This window comes from Xyrauchen texanus, chromosome 26 (genome assembly GCF_025860055.1).
Source record: "Xyrauchen texanus isolate HMW12.3.18 chromosome 26, RBS_HiC_50CHRs, whole genome shotgun sequence".
NCBI lineage: Eukaryota > Metazoa > Chordata > Actinopteri > Cypriniformes > Catostomidae > Xyrauchen > Xyrauchen texanus.
The window spans coordinates 24,055,980-24,074,695 of NC_068301.1; the positions used below are offsets into that span (position 1 = coordinate 24,055,980).

General features: G+C 40.5%; 1 protein-coding gene across 1 annotated transcript in view; it reads right to left on the reverse strand.

The window, feature by feature from the left end:
• Positions 1-645: 645 nt before the first annotated feature.
• Positions 646-18,716, reverse strand: part of LOC127619558 (gamma-aminobutyric acid type B receptor subunit 2-like) — a 300,286-nt gene continuing 282,215 nt past the window's right edge. The window contains exons 14-19 of the mRNA XM_052092421.1: positions 16,724-16,834; positions 12,616-12,840; positions 10,745-10,927; positions 9,508-9,637; positions 9,106-9,220; positions 646-811 (exon numbers count right to left, since the gene is read on the reverse strand). Of these exons, the coding sequence (XP_051948381.1) occupies positions 646-811; positions 9,106-9,220; positions 9,508-9,637; positions 10,745-10,927; positions 12,616-12,840; positions 16,724-16,834 (930 nt within the window). The remainder of the gene's footprint in view (positions 812-9,105; positions 9,221-9,507; positions 9,638-10,744; positions 10,928-12,615; positions 12,841-16,723; positions 16,835-18,716) is intronic.

Genomic DNA, 18,716 nt, shown 5'->3' on the forward strand with positions numbered 1-18,716 from the left:
ACAAATTCATACCAACCAGTTTGCAACTTTTTTTGATCTATTTCCTGGTTTGTTCACTGTTTGTAAAGTTTTCCAGAGCACCAGGCCTCATCAGAATAATACACCCCCAAATAATTCATTTTACAGCATATTCAAAGCTCACTTTGATGTTCCAATATGGTATTTACATGGCTGTTGGCATGGTGAATAGGAGGAGTGCTCGGTCACATCCGATGCCCTTTCACGGCAAGTTCCAGCAGAACCAATGTGCACGGATATTGTCAAAGGAGTTGAAAGGCTGCCAGTAGAACTGTCTCTTTGAAGCAGGTAAGGCTACAAGCTCCTGTCCTTTGTTGATCCTGCTGTTTTGGGGGGCCGTTGAGTACATTGAGTTAGGGAGGTAACGGGAGGTAACGGAACCGAGAGGGAATGGTAGTCTTGGTGGGTTACTGCAAGTGTGAGGACATCCAGTCACCTACCTCCTAGCCTGAAAGATCAGTTCTGCTCTGAAGTGGCCATGGATGGTGGGAGGGGGTCATGAATGCATAAAGAGTTGGACCCCTCCCATGGGTTGCTCACACGCTTCTGTTAACCGCTGATATTGCTCAGTCTGTTTTTAAAAATAAAAGCTGATCGCATCCTCAGAGTGCAGAGCTGTGGTGGGACTCACAGGCCAGAGACCATGACCCTGTAGGAGGGGGGCATGTGTCTGTGGTGTGGGCTGGAGGCTGGGCTGCTAGTGGGACTGCTGCAGCTCGCGTCCACCCCTCCTATGGATGGTAGATAGGCATGGTGGAGGATGGGCAGCTGCAGGGAGAGCCTGCGCTGTATGCTGTGAACAAAGAGTTCAAATGGTTATTATACTTTACATAAAATTCTCAAAACACCTAGTTTTCTTTAAAACTCTTCTGAGTATGTGTTTATTAGTGGAAAATGAACTCTGATGCAAGTAACAAAGGTTTAGTATAAATTATACCACAATAGCAGTATAAGAGCAATCTTGAAGCTAGAGAAAACACCAACCGACTTCAATAAAAAAAACTTTACTTTGTGCTCCACTTCCACTGCGCACCACTCACATAAGTAGGCAAATCATGTAATGCGGTTGAAAAACGCCCATCCTGGTTTAAAAATGCCCATTTTTGTTCTGCAGAGATGCAAGTCTCCTAAAATCAGAGTGAATGATAGGTTGATCAAAGAACCTAAGCCCTAAACCTTCAATCTAATTGATTGATTGATTGATTGATTGATTGGTTTGTTGTTCTAGGAAGATGTTGCACTTGGCAAAACACAGTAAGCTTGAAGGTGCACAAATATACAGACATTCCAGCAGCAATACACATATGCCCCCCTCTGCTTACTAGATGTTTTGCAAATTGTACATTTAAGATGATGGCCAAAAGACAACATGCTCTCTTACAATGATATTAAGATAATAAAAAAAAAAGCCCATGGATTTAGAAGGGAAGCCAATTGACTGAGATCTTATGACTGAAAAGTAGAGTTGTGTTTGAAAAGGCGTGACTTAAGTCTTAACTACTCTTAGCTCGAAAACAGGCATGTCATCTACGTACTTCCGCAGAAACCTTTAATCCACTATATAGCTGGCTGTGTGGATCCACTGACATAAAGTACATTTCATGCCTGTGTCGAATGTCAGTTTCAAACTGAACCCAAAGAGACTGAAGCCCTTTAAATCAAATATGTAAGCCAAATGCCAGTTATATAAAGTACACAAGCCATACCTCTGCCTATCGATTTTGAGACTGGAGTGTCTCCAGAGATTGGAGAGTTATTTGTTCCAATTAAATATTAATTTTACACATCAATAAAGGAAAATGTCTACTCTGTTTGAAAATAATTAACATTGATTAGTGAGATGCTACAGGTTCAAAAATGTGACAGCTTCTTATAGAAAAGTTAATGGTTATGCAATCTTTATGGCAGTGGCATTAAACCTAAATTGTTTATCCTTTATTGCAGACGAACAAGTATACTACCAATTACCAAGTGCATATTCCCTGTAGTAAAGGTTGTTATTTAGCAGGGTCAAGAGGCCATTGGCTACTGGGGTAAGTGTGAGAGCATTGTGTGTGTGCAATCAAACATTCATGTGTTCTGGGAATAGCTTTGAGAATTCAACTCTACTGTAACTTTTAGGGTCCAACACCTTTAGTGTTTGCTGGAAATCACAAGTTACATAATCCAGAACCCCCTTTGCAAGTCTTTCTTTTCCTTTTTTTTTTTTTTTTACCATGACCTCCCATTGATGTATGCAACTTTTATTCTGCATATTATTTCTCACTGGCCCTAAAATGGAGTCTAAACAAAAGAATGTATTAGTGTATACACTTAAAATTAATTAATGAAAGAATGCCATTGACAGACAAAATATTACATCAACTGGCATTTCCAAACTATATATACACTGGCAGCCAAAAGTTTGTAATAATGTACAGATTTTGCTTTTTCAGAAAGAAATTAGTACTTTAATTCACCAAAGTGCCATTCAACTGATCACAAAGTATAGTCAGACTCAGGACATTACTGATGTAAAAAACTGCACCATCACTATTTGAAAAAAGCAGACATCACTCCAACACCTTATCCTTGAGTAATCATGCTAAATTGCTAATTTGGTACTTGAAAATCACTTGCCATTATATCAAACACATTTTAAATTTATTTGGTTTGTTAAATTGAGCATAACATTGTCTTTGTTTTTGAGTTGCCACTGTATGCAATAGACTGGCAAGTCTTAAGGTCAATGTTAGGTTGCACGCTTCACTGTGTGTGTGTATCACTCTGCATTCATGCTGTTCTAAACTAAAGTGTCAGAGCAGTGCAGATCTGTAAGGAGTTACTGGCTTTATTTTTTAAATTAAATATGATATCCAGCAGGTGGTGGCAAAAGATAATTTTAGTGAGTAATATGGGCCAGTTGGTGACGTAAAGTGAATCCGTTAGTCATTGTTTACATAGAACTGCGCTCCGTGATCGCTCATATTACTAATATATTACTAAAGCTAGGAAATAGCTTTAAACAGCTTTAAACGGACAACTTCAGGATTAAGGCTCATGCTGAGAGACAAAACTGATTTATTACAGAACTCAAGTGCTTACCTTTTATCAGAGTTTCCACATTGGATAAATACTGTTTAAAATGGCAGAGGACATCGCTGTTTCTATAGTGACTGACTTGCACACCGGCTACCGCAAAATAGAGAGGAATACCCCTGCATGGACGTCTATTTTCCACTGAAAAAGCTGACAGCATCTCTGATTGGGTGTGGCAACAGGCGATTTGCACATGCTCCATCTCTCTCTCTCTCTCTTACACACACACACACACACACACACACACACACACACACACACACACACACACACACACACACACACACACACATACATACATACATACACATCCAGCCATCTATCCTTGTTTATCCAATAACTTGTTACAAGCATCACAAGCCATGATACTATTTCTGAAGTGAACTTTTTTAATTACTAACAGAGGCTTGGACGGATAATTTGTTTTGAACCAGCAACGGCAGATTCTGATTCGTCGTGTAAGAAAGTAGTTCCATGCACAAATGCGTTTTTATGACCGTACTCAGTTTTTCCTAATTTTCTTATTCTAAATCCGCTTTTTGTATTGTCTTATTAATGATTAACTCTTCTGCCACACAATGTAATGCATTTTAATTATCTGAATATATTTTATTATATATATATATATATATATATATATATATATATATATATATATATATATATATATATATATATAAATATATGGGTTTTTTTTTATAATTAAAGATAACTATGTATCATTATTTCATCATTATACCTGTATATTGAATTATATTTATATGAGGGGCTTTCTTAGCAAATATTTGTATATGCGATTAATCGCAATTACGTAACCGGGACACCATGTAATTAATTTGATTAAAAATGTTAATCGATTGACAGCCCTAATATATATATACACACACACACACACACACACACACACACACACCGATCATTAAAACCACCTGCCAAATATTGTGTAGGTCTCCCTCATGCTGCCAAAACAGCACCAACCTGCATCTCAGTGTAGCATTCTGAGATGCTATTCTTCTCACCAAAATTGTACAGAACGGTTATATGAGTTACCATAGATTTTGTCAGTTCAAACCAGTCTGGCCATTCTCCATTGACCTATCTCATCAACAAGGCATTTCCATCCACAGAACTGCCACTCACTGGATGTTTTTTGTTTTTGCCACTGGTGCCAGATGGGCTTGTTTGAGTATTTCTGTAACTGCTGATCTCCTGGGATTTTCACACACAACAGTCTCTATGAGGCTCAAAAACATCCAGTCAGCGGCAGTTCCGTGGACAGAAAAGTCTTGTTGATGATATAGGTCAACAGAGAATCTGGATCTGGACCCCATAGAAGTCAAACGAACTGAAGGTATCACAAGAAAGAGAGAGGAACAGGATCTAAGAGTGCGGGTAGGAGAATATACATGAAGAAGATCGAGAAGATAGGAAGGTGCTAGGCTATGACGAGCCTTGAATGTCAATAACAGAATCTTGTAATCAATACGAAGTTTAACAGGGAGCCAGTGAAGTTGTTGAAGAATAGGAGTTTTATGGACAGAGTTAGAAGTTTGTGAAATAATCCATACAGCCGAGGTTTGTACCAGCTGTAATTTATGCTGAAGTTTTGTGGTAGACCAAAAAGAAGGGAATTACAATAATCCAAGCGGGATGTGACCAGAGCATGTACAAGAGTGGCAGTGCTGTGAATTGGGAGGGAGGCGAAGACGATTTATGTTGCCAAGTGGAAATAAGCAGACCAGGTAATATTATTTACATGTGCTTCAAAAGAAAGAGTGCTATCCAGAATGACACCCAGACTCTTAACTTTCAAACAGGGAAGTACAGTGGAATTGTTAATGTTCAGAGCAAAACTTTTTGATTTGGCAAGATTAGACTTAGTACCTACAAGATGAACGTCTAGGTTACGTATGTAACCTCCGTTCCCCGATGGAGGGAACGAGACGTTGTGTCAGAGAAGCGACACTAGGGGTCTCTCTTGAGCGCCGATATTCACCTCTGAACTATGAAAAAAGGCCAATGAGAGTTGGCAACCAGTATTTGCATGTCCCGCCCCCGGACATACGGGTATTTAAGCGGCGCAAATACGGGAGTTCATTCAGGATTTTTCTGAGGAGCCGGAAATGGTCAGGAGCCGGAAACAGTGGCTCGGCTCAGCGATGTGGCAGGGGAGGCACAACGTCTCGTTCCCTCCATCGGGGAACGGAGGTTATATATGTAACCTAGACGTTCCCCTTCTGTCGCTCTTTCCACGTTGTGTCAGAGAAGCGACACTAGGGGTCCACTTATAAAAGTGCCATGCGCTGAGCCGTGTACGTGAACTGCTGATACAGGAGCGAGCAGGTATTCTTATGTGCAGGACGACCAACTGTATCAGGCTGCACGTACCCTTCCCCAATGCCCCATTTAAGCCATCAGGATTCCTTATCGTTACCCTGGAGGGGGGAACAAGGTGCTGGCCGCCAACCTGAGAACGGGCCTGGCCGGGCCTCTTTTCTCTCTATGTTTCTCGCATAGAGCAACTAAGGCCGGGGCCCTTACACGCATTGAGGGAAGGGGGTCTTAGCCCTTATTCAGGGCGGAGAAGACCCTGCGGAGGCCACGCCTACCCGAGAGGGGAGGCAAGTTTAAGTGGCAAAACCATCAGAGGCCTGACTTAGGGCCTATGTGGAAAAGTTGGTGTGGTGGTGGATCCAGCCTCATAAAGGGGGGAACATACAGCACTGCAACCGAGGCAGCCATGATTGCCTAAGGGAAACACGGGAGTCCGCTCGCCAGAGGGGACAGAACCGTGGTGTTACACACAGGGGGAGTCCAAAGGAGGCCTTACATGTGGAGCACCTATACCAGTACAGGGTAGCTTGCGGTACCCGCAGTGGCTTGGGTCGGCGAGTTCCTCCGCTGAACTGCGACCCACGAGGGCTAGGGAGGAATCAACCAGTGTCCCAAACCTGGGATCTCCTGGGAATGAAGCGCACTGTTTCCCTGGTTAGGGGAAAGAGCTAGGTGCAAGCGATTCACCCGGTCAGATCGGTGGGCGTGCTACCGAGTTCTCACGGGCTCGGTACCTGAGAAAACACGGGACGATACTGACTCAACTCGGAGATTGTAGAATCTCGCAAAAGTGTTAGGTGTTGCCCAGCCCACTGCTCTACAAATGTCTGCTAGGGCAGTGCCCCTAGCCAGTGCCCATGAGGACACAACACTCCTGGTGGAGTGGGCTCGGACCCGCAAGGGGAGGGGGGGCACGGCCTGGGTGTGATAAGCCAGGGAAATGGCGTTGACAACCCAGTGGGCGAGTCTCTGCTTGGAGACAGCGTTCCCTTTCTGCTGTCCCCCAAAGCAGACGAAGAGCTGCTCAGAGCATCTGGTGCTCTGTGTGCGGTCCAGATAAATCCGTAAAGCACGTACTGGACACAGCAGTGAGAGGGCTGGATCTGCCTCCTCCCAGGGCAGCGCTTGCAGGTTCACCACCTGATCCCTGAAGGGTGTGGTAGGAACCTTGGGCACATAGCCTGGTCGCGGTCTTAGGATCACAAAAGTGTCTGCCAGACCGAACTCCAGGCAAGCGTCGCTAACAGAGAACGCATGCAGGTCCCCGACCCTCTTGATGGTAGCGAGCGCGATCAGCAGGGTGGTCTTGAGAGAGAGGGCCCTGAGTCCAACTGAGTCAAGCGGCTCAAAGGGGGGTCTCTGGAGTCCTGTAAGGATGACCGAGAGATCCCAGGAGGGGAACAGTTTAGGCCGGGAGGGAGTTATCCTCCGGGCACCTTTTAGGAACCTGCCGATTAAGTCGTGCTTACCAAGAGACTTGCCGTCTACCGTGTCGTGGTGGGCCGCGATAGCGGCGACATACACCTTGAGGGTGGAGTGGGACAGCCTCCTCTCCAGCCTCTCCTGAAGAAACACGAGCACTGACCTAACTGCGCACTTCTGTGGGTCTTCGGCTCGGGAAGAACACCAGTCCGCGAACAGACGCCACTTTAGAGCGTAAAGATGCCAGTCGTCCAGCCGTGATGGCTGTGGGGAGGATGGAGGGTTCCAGTCCAAGCCCACGCTGTTGGCTGCCCGGGAAAGCATGTCGGTCATCTGTGCGTCGGCCTCAGCCTGGGCGTGCAGGCCCGAAAGCGGCAGCCCAGGGGAGTCCTCAGCATCAGATACCACGCCCTCCGAAGCTCATCTGCTTCCATCGCAAGAGGGTCGGCAGACTGGCTGTGAGTTCGAGTCGCCGCCGCCTCGAGCACGGACGGAATCAACGAGCGTGCTGGGGTGCGGGTGGTCCGAGGGGGCGTACCCGGCGGAGCTGCACCCGCTGCCATCCCCAAATCGCCTCCATCGCCAGCCGCATCATCCTCAATCCCGTGGGAAGAAGGAGCAACATGGGGGGCGGCTGGAGTGGCTTGCTCAAGGTTGTAAGCAAGCTGCGACCGCAACGTTGTCATGGTCATGTTCTCGCAGTGAGAACATGAACCATCCACAAACGCAGCCTCGGTGTGATCGCTACCCAGACACACGAGACAACGCCTGTGGCCGTCTGAAGCGGAGAGCACTCTACCGCATCCAGAAACAACACAGGGGCGGAAAGGCATCTTTATAAAGACGCGTCCTTAAAAGGACGTTCAACGCCGCTGTGTTGTGCTCTTTTAGAGGAAATTACTCTTTTAAATAAAATCACTCTTTTATGAAAAAAATTTGTGAGAGTTCTTTAATCTGCGCTGTCGAAGCGCCCAGGGGCAGGAAGTGCACAGCCGTGCAACAGGAGAAAGCCGCTGTTGTGCGCCGTAGAATCCAACAGCATGCAGCAGAGGGATATCAGGAACTCGGTGTGTACACGCAGCAGTTGCAGACACGACCATCGGCTCTGAAGAAATGTTCTGAATGAACTCCCGTATTTGCGCCGCATAAATACCCGTATGTCCGGGGGCGGGACATGCAAATACTGGTTGCCAACTCTCATTGGCCTTTTTTCATAGTTAAGAGGTGAATATCAGCGCTCAAGAGAGACCCCTAGTGTCGCTTCTCTGACACAACGTGGAGAGAGCGACAGAAGGGGAACCTCAGTTTTATTACTATTGAGTTTCAGAGAGTTACAAGAAAACCATGATTGTATTTCAAGTAAACAGTTATGAAGGGAAGACGGTGGGAGAGAAGAATTTGGTGTGTATATATATATATATATATATATATATATATATATATATATATATATATATATACACTCATACACTGGTGGCCAAAAGTTACTGTTCAACATGAAACTGGTGTTGAATTCAATGAAGCTGTCAGCTGAGGACATTTGAGGCATCTATTTCTCAAACTAGAGACTCTGATGTACTTATTCTCTTGTTTAGTTGTACATCTGGCCTTCCACATCTATTTCTGTCCTTGCTAGAGCCAGTTGTCCTTAGTCTTTGAAGACTGTAGTGTACAACATGGTATGAAATCTCAAAACAATGATTGACTGATGAGTTTATAGAGAAAGCTATTTAGCTAGTTTCTTTTTTTTTATTTTTTTTGGCATTTTTGACCTAATATTGACCTTAAGACATGCCAGTCTATTGCATACTGTGGCAACTCAAAAACAAAGACAATGTTAAGCTCAATTTAACAAACCAAATAGCTTTCAACTGTGTTTGATATAATGGCAAGTGATTTTCTCAAGGATAAGGTGTTGGAGTGATGGCTGCTGGAAATGGGACCTGTCGAGATTTGATCAAAATGACTTTTTTCAAATAGTGATGATGCTGTATTTTACATCAGTAATGTCCTGACTACACTTTGTGATCAGTTGAATGCCCTTTGGTGAACTAATGTACCAATTTCCTACCGAAACGGCAAAATCTATGAAGCAAGTTCCAATGTTTTGCATGAAAAGTGTGGTTGTGCAATCTTCCTTTAAAATAAATGCAATTTGGTTAGACATTTTGTTATCTACTGGAATGCCTTAAGTGTGGCTTAAGTGTTCAAATACTTTTGGAGCCCAGTGTACATGCAGGTGTGTGAACTCACTGTTCTGGTGAGTTGATGTCTTCTAGCGGACCTCTGCTTATCCTGGATGGATCCATGGATCCCCACTGAGCCTGGGGTTTCTGCTCTAAATGATTCTTCAGAGATTTGTCTCCATCTGCAAACAAAGGAATGACCCTCAGAACACAACTGCAGTCATTGCTGTCAGGATGTTGACATCAGTGGTGGATGCAGCTAAATAACTTTGTGTCAGAAGTTGCACCTTGCATGATATTTCAGGGTGGCATGTTTGGAGGTATGTATAACACTCCTTCAATAAATTGTTATTTTCTCTGGGTGACAGTATCAGGAAAAGAGAGTCAAATTCTAAAGTAAGCCACTGTCTTACAGCTGCGTGTGATCGACAGATTACAAACGCTATGTTTGTTATCCACTTACTCTTACCTTTGCCATCAGTGAAGTTGCGTATGCTCAGGATATTGTTTACGTCTTGGTAATGGTTTTGTTTAATGTAGGGAGTTTTTTCAGGAGTGTCTTGAAGTTGCATTGTAACCTCTTCTAGTTCCTTATCCAGCTGTAATGCACACACATTTAACATTTTGTGAAAGGTGTTTAATAAATAACTAGACTTTTTACATTTTATGAAGAAAATACTATATACACACTAAATACAATAGTGTAATGTGGGTGTTTGCAAAGGCAAAGCTATGCATTTGCTAAGCTGTTCTAGAGAGTTTTGGGTGGTTGCTAGGACATTGATAGGTGGTTACTAACCAAATTCCCCAAGTCTCATGATATTCTGCTTCCTAGATATGGTACATGCAACCTAGTCTTACAGAATAAACATTACTATAACAAAAAACGTACAATATACGTACATATTATAATATTTTTTATTATTATTATTATTTGTAAGGTTTAGATTAAAGGTTATGGAAGTGTGGTTTACTCATTAAAACATCCATCTAAAATTCACCTTAAAAACCATACTTTCACTCACTTTTGGCTCCACCAGCTAGACATTTCACAGGGAAACTGCAGCCAAACATGTAATACACCATGTAATTTTGGTGTAACAGGTAAAGGACTTGCAAGGAGGAGGCAGGAACCAGCTGAAAAGTAAACTCTCTCTCTCCCTGAACTGGCATCTCCTGCTCCCCCTTATCTCGCTCTCCCACTGATCATGGCCCGGCTATGCCCTCCTCGTCATCACATTTGGTTTGAAAAAATTGTGCCGTGGTAGTGCAGATGTCTACACGTAAATGTAGACTAAATGTAAATGTCTGTAAATGTGTAAATGAGATAAGGTTGAGTACAGCACTGTCCTTCAATGTAAGTCTATGGGGTTTTTCATAGTTTTATCGTCTACCATACCAATGTATGTCTGATTTCTTAGAAAATGAATAGCACATCTTTTCTCAACAAGCTGCACAATTTGAGGTATCATTCATGTCTGTAGCACAAACAGTGTGTACGATTTGTTCAAATTCCAGTTTTTAAGTATGAGTAATAATAATAATAGTGATGCTTATCTTAGCTAGCACCACTAAATAACTGCATCTCTGAGATGAAGTATTAGATATTGCTACCAAAAGTGATATTTGTTGTTGAAATTTCATGTTGAAGTTAGAAGTAAATCAAGGTTATTTGTTGTGTTTGCAGCCTGTGACACTTGTGTCACCTCTGTGATTCTCATTCGGAGGCGGTGGTTATCAGTCTGTAGACCATCAAGACGGGATGTGTTGGCCTGGTTAACACTCGTCACTGACGTGGAAGTCTTGGAATCTTCCTTCTTCTGGTTCTGAGTTAACTTTAACCTCCGGTTCTGCGTGGCAGCATCTGGGTTTGTTCGCATTGTGATAAACTAACAAAAGGGAGAAGGCAAATACAAACATTTAAGGTCTTGTTTTTGATTCTGCCTGTGGTATAAGGGGTTAAAAAAAAATCTCTTGTGAAAATTCTTTTATTTTGCATTTGCCTACTTTAATACAGTTTGTCATGACAAATCATAGGGTAATACTTTACAATAAGGTTCCATTAGTTAACATTAATGCGTTAGTTATCATTAACTAACAATGAACAATATATATTTTTTACAGCATTTATTATTCTTTGTTAATGTTAGTTAATAAAAACCATGTGTTCATTGTTAGTCAATGTTAGTTCTTACATTTATGCATTTGGCATTATGCAGTTCTTACTACGTTAACTAATGTTAACATACACAACCTTTGATTTATTTATTTTTTAATCAGTATATGTAGAAATTAACATGAACCAAGATTAAAAAATGTGGTAACACTTTACAATAAGGTTCCATTTGTTAACATTAGTTAACAAAATTAGTTAACATAAACTAATAATGAACAATACTTTTACAGCATTTTTAAACTTGGTTCATGTTAATCAAAAGTAGTATATATTAACATTCGTTTATAAACTATGAGCTAACATGAACTAACAATGAACAATTAAATTTTTATTAACTAACATTAACAAAGATTAATAAATGCTGTAAAAAACATGTTCATTGTAAGTTCATGATGCATAATGCATTAATTAATGTGAGCAAATGGAACCTTATTACCAATTATATTATCAGCATAAAATTTCAGTAAAAATTTGAGCTGAAAAATAAACATGAATTTCTTAGTATTTGGTATGTATATCTTTTGCATTAATGATAGCATGCACCAGAGTTGGCATGGACTACACAAGTTTTGAATCTTTTATTTATAATTATTTATTTATTAAAAAGTTTTCATAATTTAAATAAATTTATAAATGCCCAATTCCCAATGCGCTCCAAGTCCTCATGGTGGCGTAGTGACTCGCCTCAAAGTTGCTCCGCGTCTGAGACTATCAATCCACGCGTCTTATCACGTGGCTTGTTGAGCGTGTTACCGTGGAGACCTAGTGCGTGTGGAGACTTCACGCAATCCTCCACGGCATCCACGCACAACTCACCACGTGCCCCACTGAAAGCAAGAACAACATAGCAACCACTCTACCCTCCCTAGCATCCGGCCAATTGGTTGCTTAGGTAGCCTGACTGGAGTCACTCGCACTCGCACGCACTCGATTCGAACTTGCGACTCCATGTGTGGTAGTCAGCGTCTTTACTTTCTGAGCTACCAAGGCCCCCCAGGACTACACAAATTTCTGCAAAACCTGATAATACATGTTATTCCTTCATGATTTGAAAATTATAATCTTGTATGCTTCAATGTAAGCAAGGAAATCTGACCTTTTATTAACATGGCCAATGTCACAGATTTGCTTATTTGCTTTAGTGACTTAGAAATAGTGCAAAATCTTAAATATTTTAAAAAAAAATTGTATAAGACTTTACAAAAAGTTTAATGCTTTTCTAATACTTTTTAATATTTCAGTGTATTTATTTTACAGAGCTCCAGAGAGCAATGTCTCTAAATTATATTCAGGTGAACTTTCTGGGGATTTGCACAAAACAAATGCCAGAATGTGCTTTTCGCTGACCTCTACAATTACTTCCCCACAGGGTAGGATGAGGCTGTGTTTTGCAGTACTCACCTTTGGCACAAACACCAGACACAGTGTGATGGTGCTGCAGAAGATGATGACCAGTGCTACAATGCAGAACTGCACATTCGGCTGATCCCGTGTTAGGAAGGACACTGCCGCCCCAATGATACACATGATGCCCACATTGTACACACTCATACCGATGTACTTGCTGTCATTCAGGGCTGGAATGCTCACATTTCTGGTTTCCCAAGCCAAGAAACATCCAAACAACTACAAAAACAGAAGAATGGAGTCAATTATTGACTATTACAGATAAAAAAAACCAGTGCAACCACATATTCATGTTTGGGGAGGGCCAAATACAATCATTTAAGCATCAACCATTGAAACCCATTACTGATCGACCAATAATTTGAATATTGGAGGGGCTGGGATGTTCCCATCAATGTCTATGGTGGTTATGGGCACGGTTTTATAGAAAATGTGACTGCTTCTTGTTGATGTTGCCTAAGTGGTTCCTTTTAGCATGTTGCTACAGTATGCGGTTGCTAGGGTGTTCTGGGTTGTTGTTAGGTGGTTGCTAGGGTGTTCTGGTTGGTTGCTTCGTGGCCAAATTAGAATGAGCCTACCAACAAATGTCTATGATATTCTGGTTTCGTAGAATTGTCTTTGAGAGGATTTGAGTAGATTTGTTTCCTTTTGTAAACGAATTAAAAAAACAATCGCATGACATAGTCTTGGAAAATGTCTCTAAGCGAAGATCGTACAGATGCAGGAAAATTTGCACCAGCTCGCTAATAACTCTGCACACTGGTGTGTTCATGTTGTCGAGCTTCAGGGCACACCTACAAATGATGTGGACCAATGATAGTAAGAAGTTGTTTAGCAGCCGGTTAAAGGATTTCCTGAAGTTCGCCCAGACGAGCTGTTACGAACCACTGAAACGAATGCAAAATCATCCTGTTTTTGGTCAGATTTTGTTCTAAATTACATCACACCTGTTCATTCTTTGATTTCATATGAAGTATATCAGGGCCTTTAGTGTTAAGGGTTTGTACAAATGTATAGCCCAACAGTAAGTATGAGCAATAGCAATAGTCAGGCTTGGTATGGCTAAAATAATGGTTCTATATAAGTACCCATCCACTACATAGCATTGTGTCACATCGTCCAATAAAACTGGCTTTTTTTTTGGCTGCAAAGCTATTCAATATATGCAGCTTAATTTGAAAGCACATCAATGAAAGTATAAGGTTATTTATCATGGGCCATTTTCCCTAGAAAACCATCTTCACCTTCATCACTTTGTGCAGTCTCACGAGTTCACAGTGATAAATCATAATGGCAGTGAGAATGAACTGTGGCTGACTTACTTAGCACCCTAATGCCTCTAAAGACAGCTAACAACACCTGTCTAACTTTCCCAGGAAGTCTGCAGTAATCAAAGTACCTTTGTGTGCGACTGAGAGCAAACTCTGAGAAATATGACTCAGCTAACTCAATGACGCACACTCACAGATTTGATTCTGCCCCCACTTTGCTCAAATCTATTCAATTCTAATCCAATTGGAACCCATTTCACAATTTTGTTCTCCTCTCACACTTTCTTAACTTGTTCACTCTCTCTGTCTCCTACTCCTCCCTTGTTCTAGTAGAATGTGTCTACTGTAAGTGATTTAAAAAACAAGCTAATTTAGTAGCAGGTTTTCAGGTATGTCACATCTCTGAGAATGACAATCTATGGCTTAGTTCACAAAATCAGTGTTTGAGTGGCTCAAATATCAAATATCAAATTTATACCATTGACCTCTTGTACTCTTGTATACAGCGACCAAATCAAATATGGCGACTAAGTCAATAACATCAAACCTCATTGTGTGACCAAACATCATGACACAAGAACCAATGAGGTTTGGTGTTATTGATGTGTTTGATGTTATTAATGCTCTCAAACAGTGCATGCAAATCGCTTCGGTTATAGAAAGCTGTTTTCACGCTCGTTTATAGCTGAAATATTTGTGAACATAACTGTATTTAGTGCTCTAATACAGGACTGACAACCACATTCTGCTGCTCTGTGAATGTAGCCTCTATCTACTCCTCCCTATTAAAACATGTCACATGTAAAGGATTTAAAAACTGTTATAGAAGGTGTTTAAAAATTACAAGGGGAGGGGACATTTTTAGGGACTGTATGTGACATCTCAGAGAACAAGAAATGTTGAGACTGTGAGTGTATTACTGGGCAATCATGAGCATTCTTACAGATGAGCAGAGAAACAGACAGGGAGAGCTTCAACGGAGCACAGCTGAACTTTGACACAGATGGTCTACAGTAAGGTAAGTACAAGCAGAGGTAATAGCCTGTCAGTCAAGCCAACCACCTGCCGCTATTACAGCAACAAGAACAAAAGGACCAATAATGTCCACAGAGCACAATATGAGCAAAAGGGCAGGTTGTATTGTAGGATGTTGCCACCATTGACTCTAATAAAGATAATGGACAATGCTATGGGCTATAAACTGACTTACCAGTGCTCTTCAGTGAGGTTAATTGGAAAAAGCAACCTTGCTCATTTGATATGTACTTCTAGGGGTAAAATATATTAAATTCAAGTCAGTCTGCTTAATGAAATAAACTAGATTTGTGTAATACTTTTGCAATAAAAAAATTCAGATAGTAAAGGAATACATGAGGCCATATGTTACAATGATTTTATAATGAGTAAGTGGTATACTTAGGCACAACGCAAAGATGACCCTTCCTGCTCACATTTAATATAGAATGTGCCATCAGAGGTGAGTGTTTATCTGCATTTTATCTGCACATCCAATCAGAATTTTGAGTCTCAACTATCCGTTTTATAAGCAAGAAAGAAAAAACAGATCAAAATTACAATTCAGTATGCAAATATTACAATGACAGCATCATTTAGATTTTGAATGGAAAGCATTCTAACAATGTAATTGATCTTCCAATTTTAATCTAAAATACGTATTTTAGGAATTTACACAACACAAAGTATGTCCAGCAGTTTGAGCTGAATTAATTGCAGAAAATTATAGATAAGATAAAGAATAAAAAGAAGTAAGAGGTATTTTGATAACCTTATAACCAGGTTGTATTTGTTATGTTAGAAAATGCATTAGGTATCATGAACTAACAATTAACAATATGTTTTTACAGAATTTATTAATCTTTGTTAAAAGTTAATTTTCAAATATACAATTGTTCATTGTTGGTTTACATTAATTATAACACATTTTAACATATACAACTTTTAGTGTAAGAAATGTATTAGTATAGAGATTAACATTAACCAAAATCAATTGTTAGTTCATGTTAAATAATGTAGATAATTAATGTTAAAGAATACAAAATCATTGTAGTGTTAAGGAATATTCCGGTTCTATACAGTTAAAGCTCAATCAACAGCATTTGTGGCATGTTGTGTTGATTTCCACACACAAAAAAAATCAACCCATCCCTCCTTTTCTTTACAAAAAGCAAAAACTGAGGTTACAGTGAGGCACTTACAATGGAAGTGAATTGGGGTCAATTTTTGGAGGGTATAAAGCCAGAAATATGAAGCTTATAATTTCATAAAAGCACTTTCATTAATTCTTCTGTTAAAACTCCTGTATTATTTGAGCTGTAAAGTTTTTATTTTAAATAGTATTTTTACAGTCATTTTAGGGTTTGTTGACATAACATCGTCATGGCACTGAAGTTGTAAAATTGGCTATAACTTTACACAGAAAAGATTAGCAAGTGATTTTATCACACTTAAATCATATTAACATGCATATTGTTTATGTCTTGTGGCTAAACTTTTGAAACAGTATTGTAACATTTACAAATTGGCCCATTCACTTCCATTGTAAACACCTCTCTGTAACCCAGATATTAGCTTTTAGTTTATTTTTTTTTAAGGAAAGGAGGGCAAGTCAAAATACATTTTTGTGATACTGGTAATCAATATTATACCACAAATGCTATCGCACCAATCCTGGAATATTCCTATAATGGAATTTCAACATTGTGCTGCCTTGCAAATGCTGTAACATTTAAGGAAATGGCGGAATTCAGCCGCTGTTGTCGACAGGAGCAGATGGCGATCATGTTGACACTCTCTAGAATGTTCTCACTCACCATAAGGAGGCCTTTGTAGGCATATACAATCCCCAGCCAAATGGTCATGTGTGTGTTCTCACAGTGCTCCAGGAAGGGCCGGATTGCGATGTCTCGTCCCTGAGGATCCGCCTGTGGAGACGCAGTGAGGGAAAGAATGAGTGGAAAGAATCCTGACTAAAATAAAAACCTTTGTCACTAACAACAATAACGTGATGCTGAACTTGGCCTTGTTCTGCCTTGACATTAAATGTGTTAATGTGAATGTTAAGTAGGGCTGTCTTGTAAATGGATAGTTAAATACAAATTAAAATTCAGTTTTTTATACAGTATACTCTTGGGTGGCAGATTGATGTTCATTTGGGTCATGAAGTAAACCAACTGAGAACCATTTCTTTATATGATTTATTTAGAAAATGTATTAATTGGTTCCTTTAGAAGTCTTTCACTTCCACAAGTGCTATAGGTGACTTCAAAGTCACATAACTGCTTGAGGTGGATTGCATTATGTGAACAGGTATTGTGATCCCCTTAATGGCCTTTCACAGGGATAGTAACAATAACACATTCACCTCTACAGAATGCCACTTGAGTGCAACCGATTAACAATAACTCTTTATAGGTCAGACATCGATTGTTTGGAATTGATTGAGATATTTACAGTCTGGCTATGCAAACAACCTATACTGCTATGCAAAACAGGTCAGCACAACTTAAAGAGAGTCTCTAAAAAAAAGTCTCTAAAAGTAGCCAAGCTCTAAACCACTTTCTCCTGCCCCAGTTTGGAGAACCCTAAGCTCGCCATGCCTATAGCCCATACACAAAGATAGACGGAGATACAACCTCCAAAAGTATCCTTAAATCTTGCCAATTCTTTCCAGTTTAGTCACAGCACGTAAAGGGCAAGCTTTCATCTGTCTCCTGTGTAGTATCTGAGTGATTTGAGTTTGCCATTAAGGAGTTGACAGCTCAGAAAACAATTCACAAAGTGGCGGTGTGAGTAAACTGGGCCAGTCAACGCAAGAAGCTCTATTTATATATGACATTCTAAATTCTATGATGCGATGAACCTAGAAGTCAAACTGTCGGGCAATCTTTAAACTCAGTGAGGCGGCAGATAAGAGAGGAATTACTCACGGCTTGAAGGTACGCAAGTAGTTTCGAATGAAAAGTTTATGGTGATTCTTTAAAGGTGCTGTGTGTTATTTCTGCATCAAAAGATGCAACATAGTCTCCCTACACTTTAAATCAAAATGTTATTTTCTTCGATATATTTTATTTTGATTAGGTCATTTGTAATGCTTCAAGGGATTGTAGTTCATGCACTCATGAAAGATGTTGAGTACACGTGTCTTACACTATTATCTTTTTGTCTGATTTTCAAATACTACTTTGCTTCAAATAAACGTTTTTAATGTTAGTGATTCACCTCAGAGCTGGCTGGTTCAGTTCATGGCTTAGAACTCTTTTATGAAGGATTTTATGCAATCCCTATGGAAAAAATTTATGGGAAAAATACTTCCTGAACAAAGACAGATGAGAAAGGGGATGGGCAAGTTTCCCAAAAACTTTCCCAACTTCCACTGGTCGACCAAACAGGTAATCCCAACCTAAACTCACACCATTGATTGAGCCAGAAGTTTCTGTGTCAGGCACAAACAGAGCAATGTAAAAAGCATCAAAGAGCCACAGTGTTACATTTTTCGGGGAAAATAATCAGGCTTACTTGCACAGTAGTTTTCTTTGCATACTAAGCTGCAATATAGAGAGAGTATTTCAGTATCTGTCCTCACACTGATAGTAACACAATATTGCTTTTACATCTCTGTTAAACATGCAAATGTGCTCTCTGACCTTAGCAGCCCAGGCATAAAAGAAAGAAGAAAAATAACAAACAATGCATATTTCCAATTACAATACAATAAAAAGTCTGCTTCATCATAGCCTGAGCGTTAGACGAGCTGTGTGGTGTTGCCAGGCAACAGCTGGTGGGATGGGCTTAAAGAGTGTGATG